This window comes from Zingiber officinale, chromosome 5A (genome assembly GCF_018446385.1).
Source record: "Zingiber officinale cultivar Zhangliang chromosome 5A, Zo_v1.1, whole genome shotgun sequence".
Taxonomy (NCBI): Eukaryota; Viridiplantae; Streptophyta; class Magnoliopsida; order Zingiberales; family Zingiberaceae; genus Zingiber; species Zingiber officinale.
Genome location: NC_055994.1, coordinates 14,463,766 through 14,473,348, shown reverse-complemented (window position 1 = coordinate 14,473,348; position 9,583 = coordinate 14,463,766). Strand labels below are relative to the sequence as shown.

Below are 9,583 nucleotides of genomic sequence, written 5' to 3'. Positions count from 1 at the left end.
AAAAAAACAAAAACCAAAAAAAAGTGAAAAAGGAAAAAGGGAGCAAAAGGAGGCGCATAGAAAACGCCTTCTCCCATGCGGCGGCGACCGACGTCAAAATTACGTGTCCGGTGTCGCGCTTTCCTCTCCAGTCATCGGAACACGCACAACGGGAATATTATTTTTCCGTTACTGCCATGTCAGATATCTTCTGCCGAATAATTACGTTTTTGTTTTTTTGTTTTTTTACTTTTTCTGATTTAAAAAGAAGAGCAGAAGGAAGGCGAATGCTGCTCGCTTTTGCTGCGATTCTACGGCGCGGTGGATGATATCATATCATGCTTCTTGGTGTACTGCGACGGAATCCGCCGCTCTTTTCGCCGATCGCCGCAGCCTGATCCCTCCTCCGGTTGCTGCTGGATCCGGGGCGCGGGTGGTGCGATTGCTGCTGCTCGTGTCGCCTTGAGAGTGGATTTTTGTTTTTTGTTTTTTTGTTTTGTTTTTCCGGTGGGATATGGGCTGCGGAGGCTCCAAGATCGAGGAGGAGGCCGCGGTGACGCTCTGCCGCCGGCGCTCGCGGCTTCTTGCCGATGTCATTCGCTGTCGCTACGATCTCGCCGACGCACACTCCGCTTACGTCGGATCCCTCGCATCCGTCAGCGCCGCTCTCCGTGAGTTGCTGAATGGGCCGCTCCCGCCTTCTTCCCCTGTACTCCCCCTCCCCGGCCAGCGGAAGGGTGACTCCCTCCCGCCGCTCACTCCGTCCCCTCCTCCGGTGGCCGCGGCACTCCCCTCTGCTGCTGACCGTGGCCACTCTGGCTCGCACATTCATTTCCACTCCTCAGATTCTGATTCGGACGATGATTCGCCCCTTCACTCGGATGGCGCTTCTCCGATCCACCACCTCCCCGGGGATGACTCTCCGCCCGTTGGGCGGACCTACCTCAACCTACACTATGCGCGAAACCGCCCCGCAGAGTCGTCGGTCACCTATGAGCAGCAACCTCCGAGTTCCGAGCCGATACGCTTCGGCACCGTTGATGAACTTGCTCCCACGGCTTACTCTTACTATGGCCGCCCGTATCCCCCTCAAAATTCCAACTTTTACCCTTCCCATCCTTCTTATCCATCATACGTCAACTACGGTGGCGGTATCTTCGGATTCTCCTCACCGCCTCCAAACATTCCACAACCTGCCATGGGAGCAGGTGGGAATCCTACTCCTAGTGAGCCTCCGCCACCTCCGTCGCCCAAGGCTTCAACATGGGATTTTCTCAACCCGTTCGAGTCGTATGATGATTATTACGCTCCATATACCTCAAGCCGAAGCTCAAACGAGTTGAGAGAGGAGGAAGGAATTCCTGATCTGGAAGACGAAGCACAGGAAGTGGTCAAGGAAGCTTATGGCGATCCAAAGTTCGTAGCATCCACATCAGCCGCTGCAGATGGGGAACACTATGGTAAGGCTGCTATGGGGTCAAAAGAAGTTATGACCGGAAGTGTTGGGGAAGATTCCCAAAGAAAGTCGAAGTCAATGGAGGTAAGGAGTAGCTCGGAGCAGGAGGTTCATGTGGTGGAGAAGAGTGTGGTGACTGGACCAGCAGAGCAGCACAATGCAGATTTCATGGTTTCTAAGAATTATCAAAATGATTCTGAGATCGTGCAGGAGATAAAGATTCAGTTTGATAGGGCTTCCCAATCGGTTGTTCAGGTGTCCAAGATTCTTGAAGTGGGAAAGGTCCAGTATCAGCACAAGAATTCTGTGTATAAAGGTGGAACATGTTTACTATTATCTTACAATTTCTTTCTCGATATATCTTATACGTTTGTGAAATAGTTTCATTAACACCTGTTCTCTTTGCTTTATTTTGTTTTGTTTTTGAAACAGTTCCTGCCGGGATGATATGTGGACTTTCTCTATTTGCAACTTCTACCAGCAAAGATCTTTCATTTGAAGAAGACTACAGTCTGTCGTCAACATTGCAGAAGCTCTACAACTGGGAACAAAAGCTTCTCGAGGAAGTCATGGTTAGTGCAAAAATCATCTTTTTAGGTCCAGTAGTCGTCTGATCTCAATCCTTTTTGTTTTATTTGGAGGCAGTGGCCACAAGCAAATAACATGTGAAACTAGGCAGCTATTAATTTGAGAGAACTAAAAATGCTGATTCTGGGGCTGTTACAGAAATGTTATAACAGCTATAGCACTTGATTATTTGTCCAATTTCCTTCCTAAGTAATCCTTGAATCATATCTTTATTCCATTGGCTAAACATCTTCATGAGAATTTTCCCCCTTTTTTTTCAACAGTGACCTTCCTTCCTCAAGGACATTTTTGCTCAACTTTTAGCAATAGCATGTGACTGACATTTGCATTCTAGGCCCGAGTCCACATTTGATTATTGATGTCATCATAGTTATTATGCTTGCAATATGTCAGTGATAATTCTGAAATAGGAAATGTGTTTAGATGACCTGTTTCTCGAATTAATCCATTACAGCACCACGGTGGTTGAATTCATCTATTTTCTGATGAATAGGTTTATATTCCTAAGTAGCTGTATATTCATTCTTGTTCATTGTGTCATACTCATACAAAATGTAATTTGGACAAATTATCTGATCTAATCCTTATAATGTAGCAACTTCCAAAAATATTTTGATGAGAATTGTGTGCATCCTGCATACCACACAAAGATATTGCAGAATGAAATTACAGTCTCTAATTGTAGTTTTTGTCTCTACCAAGTATTCTACTGAATATTTGTCTAATTTTCTTAGAAATATTTATTCCATGAATATTTTCTTATGCTCAATTAGGAAAGAGAAATGTTTGACTCACTTTTATGAACTTATGTTGAACTTATGGCAGGTTGAAGAAGAGATGAGGGTGCTATATGAAAGAAAACTCCAATACTCGAGGCACTTAAGTGAAAGGGGTGCAGAAGCTGAAAGGCTTGATGCAGTGGAAACTACCATCAGGAAACTATCTACAAAGATAAGAGTAGCCATTCAAGTTGTGGACACAGTTTCAAGTAAAATCAGTCAGTTAAGGGATGAAGAATTATGGATACTAATTAAAGAACTAATTAGTGGGTATGTGATAATCATTATTCCTTCACCCTTATCTTATTGATTTGGAAATATTTGTTGTGGAATAGGTACTCCTGCCAAAAATGAAATAGAGAAAGCACACAGTTTTACTTGAATCTGATATGGAGCTAATATGTTGGAAGCTTTTGGTAGTTTAACTATTTTCATACAATGCAGCTCATCATATATTATCCCGCCTCATGGATACAAAGAAGTTGGAGTTTAAAAGATATAGTAACACTTGTCTTAAAGTTATAGACTCGTATGCCCAATCCTAGTATTATTTTTTGTCAATAATACTTGATCCGGTCCAAGATCAAGGGATGGGATGACTAGGTCAAAGTAACCACGATCGAGTAATTTTGACCAGCTGGATACATGTTGGGTCAGTCTTCGTCAAGTCAATCTTATGTCAGGTCGGGCTTCTTAGGAGGTCAACTTCCTTCAGGTTGGCTTTCCTTGGGTCAGGCTTCAATAGATCGACTGCCTTCAGGTCGGGCTTCAATAGACCATTTGCCTTCAGGTCGAGCTTCAATAGACAGACTGCTTTTAGGTCGGGCTTCAATAGACCAATTTCCTTTAGAACCAAGAGATCTTTCTAGCAAGGATATGAAAAGACTCAAGAAGAACGTTAAGAGAACATCTGAGTCAGAACTCGACATGGCCATTCCGACATTCAAGTTAGACCTTTGAGAAAAAGTGGAGAAAACTCGACTGGTGCCTTAACTACCGCATCCTTTGATGATCAGTGCTTCAATAACCGCTGAGTCAATTCCCAATTTGGGCAGACCACATTTGGATGCGACTCGAACTATTTTCTTTGGGGGCTGATTTGGTTGAAGCTTGGTTTGATCTGACTCAGAGTCTAAACGCATCTGAGCTCGGTCTGACTCGACCCGAGCTCTGTTTTCCCTAACCCAAGTCGGTTTGACTTGATCCGAATTCATTTTGACTTTGACTTTTAGCTTGACTGTTGACTGGACTACATCACATGGTGCTGACTGTCCTCACCATATCAATACCCTATAAAAATTCTTTAGTTAACAAATTTATTAACAATCTTTGAGCATGTTTAATCACTTTAATCTATTTTCTATTATTATATATTAGAATTATATCTAATTGTTCCCTGATTTTTTCTTTTATCTTTTATTGGGTGTGACATATTGATCTTGGTGTTCTGGTCTCTTTTATACTATCTTTTCTTGTGTTGTTGGGCAGTTTCTTACAGGATAACACTGGCCAATCAAATATCTTTACTTATACTTCCTTTGATACGCTATATGGTAGTGTAGAAAAATTAGCAAACAAAAATGAAAAGTTAATTTAATAGAGACAATAATGATAAGATGGATATGTGAAGCGAGAAAATAAAAAATTATTATTATCTAGGAGCAAATATGATTGTTCAAATATGTAGAAATGAACAAAGCTAGATTAAGATGATAGAGAGATGTTCAAATATGACCGATGGATGGACAAGTTAATCAATTAGTGGCAAGATTTGTGTAGGAAGTGTATCTCAACATTATGTGACCTTTTCGATCTCATGAACTTTTAATTAAAATAATCTTGAAAATTTTGAAATAAAAATTCTATTGTTGATCAAACTTTCTTTCAGTTTTGATTAATTTCTTTTCTTTTGTTAGCAGTTCATCATATGGCCATGTCCAAGTGCGTGGAATAGATTATTGGATCTTGCAGCTCATTAAATGACAATTTTTCTTCTTCAACTATGGATTAAATTTTCTCCCATTGATGCCTTATGTGGCTTCTTCATGTGTTTTTTCATTTGCTAATTGAACTTTATTAAGATATGAAACAATCACCTCTGGTAATTCTACAACTGTCACAGCCGATTGGTCTGGTGAAATTAGTATCAGGACTTGCAAAGTTTATCCCCTCTATGCTTGGTCGGGTGCAATCAACAATGTTATTGTAGGTCTGATAAAAATTTATAAATAACAATATCAGTTGACTTTTCCTTTTGCTGTCTTATATTTCATTGGAATAAATCTAATAGTGATTAGTATCAAATTTGCATCTGATCCATTGAGCTTCTAGAGACTAGATTCAAGCTATACAAATATTGTTTCATCATTATGGTATTATCCTATACAAAAATTTCCAAACACTAATCTAGTATGAGATTGCATGTGATTCATTAAGGTGAGATAAAAAATATGTATCATTGGTTTAAGCTTGCGTGTGATAGTGTTGATTATGTTGTATTACATGGATTTGTTACAAAATTCAATTATAGCTTGTTTTAGTTTTTTTTGTTTCTTATTAATGCAACAAGTTCTTATTGTCAGTTTAACCTTCCAGGTTTAAGGAGATGTGGAAAGTTATATCAGAATGCCATCATATTCAGTATCAAGCAATATCTGAGACCAAAAACATGGACTCTATTGTGTCTGGAGGAAAGCTTTCTGATAATACTCATCCAGACACAGTAAAGCAATTAGAACTGGCGATGGCGGAATGGATTGCCAATTTCTCTGCTTGGGTTAGCGCTCAGAAGATCTATATCAGTGCTTTGAATGAATGGCTGAAGAAAGGTATCCATTATGAACCAGAGGTTACAGATGATGGAGTGGTTCCTTTTTCTCCTGGAAGATTAGGTGCACCTCCTGTATTTGTCATTTGTAACTATTGGTCTTCCAGCATAGAAATGGTATCTGAAAAAGCTGTTGTTAAAGCAGCAAAGGATTTTGTTGATACTGTTCTTAATATTTGGAAAGAGAACAAAGTTTTGCTGCAGCAGAGATTATTGATAAACAAAAATATGGATGGCATGCTAAGGTCAATGGAAAATGAACAAGAAGAACTTCTTAAGCAGAGAAAAAAATTAATGATAATTTCTGGTGATAATTTGGCAACAACTGAACATGTGCATCATGAATCGACTAGTCTCCAGTCCAATTTGAGGCATATCTTTGAAGCTGTAAAAGATTTTTCTGCTAATACCATGAAAGCATATGAGGTACTTTACAAACAAACTGAAGAGACACAGATTTGCTGAGCCGAGGCAAGAGAGTTGTAGGATATTGCATCATTTTGATTGATCATCCACACAACTACTTGACTTTGTTGAGATTAGTATTCATGGATAAATGTGAGCCATAGCTCTGTCATTAGACTCAAGGTTTGTGTCTGGTATATATCATCAGATGCTTGGTAAAATAGTTGCTCTTCCACCTTCGGCAATTGGATCAAGGCTATGAACCAGCTCACTTCATATGTATCCATTGTTTGCGGTACTTTCTCAAAGTCATTTCCAAAAAGCTCAGAGTGAGCATAGGCAAAATGGATCTGAGATGAACTTCTGAGTGTATCATAAAACATTGGCAGAAAACTTGGCATGACCTTCATAGATAAAGATTCCAATGATTCACAATCATGTATAGGGGATCCATATCATGAGCATATCACTCTAGATAGTGTGACCTACAAGGTCTGAGTAGCTTTATATCATCACAATGGAAGGACCAAACAACAGGAAAATGATTTCCAAACCGCTATATCAGAAAGTTTGGTGGTATATGATGATTAGTTGGTTTAAGTCTTGGTATTTGAAAGTTGACTAGGTAATTTGCAGTTAGCTCCGAAATATTAGAATCTCCATGTGTATGTCAGACACCTGATAGTCCAACACCGATCCTTTGAGTTGGATATCAACATCCTCATTGATATTATGGCGTTGATCCTCCGAGTTCAATATCAACATCCCCATTGAGTGTGTAAGAAATTGAGGAACAACTGTGCCAGAAACTTAGATCCATATCTGTAAACAACTGAGCCAGAAACTCAGATCCATATCTGTAAACAACTGTGCTAGAAACTTAGATCCATATCTGTGTTGGATCTACTCTTACTGAAATCTAGTAGCAGTCTACCACTGGCCCATATTACCTTTTCAATCATTTATGTAATTGTACAAGAACTTCTGCCAAAGTATGACACACCACAAACTCAGCTCCACCTCTTCGCTGCAGTCTGTACTTTTCATGCTGCTCTGATTAATTAAATGCAAGCATTTGTTGCCACTGTTACTGCTGTCATTTTTGCATGACAATGAGCTTGGAACAGCACAATACAGGAGCATTTGGTTAGCCAGTGAGGCTTCAGCTTCACTTACTACTGATCTCCCACATAATTCTCATTATGATTATCAGTTAGCACAGCATAGTGCAAGCAACTGATACTCAGGGAAAGAGATTATTATGTATGTGCAAATGTGGATTACCTTTACCTCAGCTTAGTCCATAAGCTATTCGGTTTGTCAACCTTGCTGTGCGGTTGGCGTACAGAAACAGTGTCTTTAGCAATATTGGTTCTATGCTCATTGACTTGTGATTTACTGCAGTCTTATCTGTTCTAATTAGCCAGCATGATAGCAGATGAAATGGGGTATGAACTCTGAAGGTCTTGCGGCAGAGACGAAAAATCTAGATAAACACATGACTGTTTAGAATCTGATGTAGTTACTGACTGAAGCATGCTGAATTGCTTATTTTTGTTAGGAAGGCCAAGGTAGTCCCTTTGCACTAGAGTATCACAGATTCAACTTTATTTTTATGACTAAAAATTCTTATATTCTGTTCTTTTGTTTTTTTTTTTTAATTCATATTGTATGCTAGCGCTACCATAACCTCGGGCCTGATGGATATTTGGTCATGTATTTTCCTTAGCTCTGTACATTTGGAGGTTAAATTATGTGCAGCTATATCACCGGCTATTTAATAACACTTTGTTTCTGAAGTAATATGGAACGGGATAAAATAAAGTTAATCTATGTTTGGTTTAATTAGATTGGATTGAGTTCAGAGGATGATCCGTCTCTGAACATTCTAAAGATTTTCTGTTCTTGAGCAATTCAGAAGTAATTTTTTAAATATTATTATTGAAAGGGAAATGCTGATCCCAACTATTAGATCTGATAATGAGTATGACATGTTTTCCTGGAAAATGGTTATTTTTTATGAGGGGTTGCATTTTAGTTATATTTGTGTAAAAGCATGTGGTTATAGTGCCCCCATTGTAAGTCTTTGTTTGTTAGAAAGCAACACAGCCACTTATATAGTTACCATGTAGAGCTTAGACTATAGATTCTATGGAGTAGAGATACTCTGTAGGATCTTAACTTTGTAAAGTTTACCATACGCCTTTGCTATCTTATTTGCACTGCAAATTTCCTTCTTGCAACTTGGATACAATGCGTTCTCTAGTTCACAGTCTTAGAAATCATCTCTTCATGCAAGCTGAATGCTGCTGTTCTAAGAACTTGGCAGATAATTCCTCAAAGTGTTGCAGGTAGCAACAGTAGTTATTTAGAAATTACAAAATTCCAACACAAGAGAAGCTTCATTTGCTCATATACACATGAAGTGTCTGAGATGATTTGTGTGGATAGTGGTTCCTTACTCCGACTTGATAAGCAGCCAACAATCGACTTGATAGTGGCCCTAACCTATTTATGCAATTGGTAAAATAATTATCTTTATTCATAGGAACTACCAAACAGAGCTAAGTCATTTATGATGAAGCACTAATCAAAGCAACATGGATTTACCATTTTCTTGTCCATTGTTGTATTGATTTGCAGGATAGATGGGTCAAGCAGTAGATGAGTTCGATAAACCCGTAGGTTGAACACACCAGGAAGATCGAACAGGTTAAACAACTTGAGTGGGATAAACAGATTAACTGGATGGATCGAATAAGCCTTATCAATAAAGCCAAGCAGAAGATGACTTTGGCTGGTTCCAAAAATGCTATGGTTGTGACATGGACCAACTCAGCATGTACTCATAAGAAACAAGTCAGCAGCTCTGCAAGTCTCTGTAGCCTGATTTCAATGCCTGGCGACTGGTTGCTAAAATCTTCTGTAATTCTATATCACATGCATTGCTTCTAATTGTCTTGTAGAAACAGATTACTCTGTTCCGTTGTTATAACATGTTTAGGAAGTGAAGCAGGGTGTGACTGACCATGAAGACTGTCTTTTAGTTCTTCACGAGTAGACGAAGACGAGCATAAAGTCCAGAGGAAAATCATTATCACACAGCTTAGCTGCCCGTGATTAGTGGCTGTTCATGTTCATGACTCCAGATCATGTGAGGTATCAGTCAACGAGAGCGACTGATAGATTTGTAAAACTACGAGATCTCGCTCACTCAATACGGTAACGATATCTTGAATGGTAGCCAAAAGGTACTCATGCGTTGTGCACAGTTGACTCCACAATCATATGTAGAGAGATAAATTAAGAAACTATAATTGACGAACCTGTGTACGATATCTTGAATGAATCTATGAAGGTTATGTTTGATAAAAAAAATGGAGTTTATTACAATTTAATTTCAGGCACACACATTTACCTGGAAAGTTCATTTTACTAATCAATCCGCGTGATCTAGAACATAAGAGTTTTGTCTTTAACTTCAACACGTCCACTCTCCCACAATCCCTCCAACGCAAGCTAGAGATTAATCAGGCTCAATCTTACATT

The 9,583-nt window shown here is 39.3% G+C and overlaps 1 protein-coding gene across 2 annotated transcripts; it reads left to right on the top strand.

The window, feature by feature from the left end:
- The first annotated feature begins 247 nt into the window (after positions 1-247).
- LOC121980246 (protein ROLLING AND ERECT LEAF 2-like) lies at positions 248-9,064 on the top strand. 2 transcript variants are annotated; one of them, XM_042532220.1, is made up of 6 exons: positions 248-1,751; positions 1,868-2,007; positions 2,849-3,072; positions 5,398-7,605; positions 8,386-8,557; positions 8,678-9,064. In XM_042532220.1, exons 1-4 carry the CDS (start codon positions 494-496, stop codon positions 6,092-6,094), a joined length of 2,319 nt encoding a protein of 772 aa, XP_042388154.1. In that variant the 5' UTR covers positions 248-493; the 3' UTR covers positions 6,095-7,605; positions 8,386-8,557; positions 8,678-9,064. The 2 variants fall into 2 exon arrangements, with proteins under 2 accessions (XP_042388154.1, XP_042388153.1); XM_042532219.1 differs by lacking the exon at positions 8,386-8,557.
- Positions 9,065-9,583: the final 519 nt, after the last annotated feature.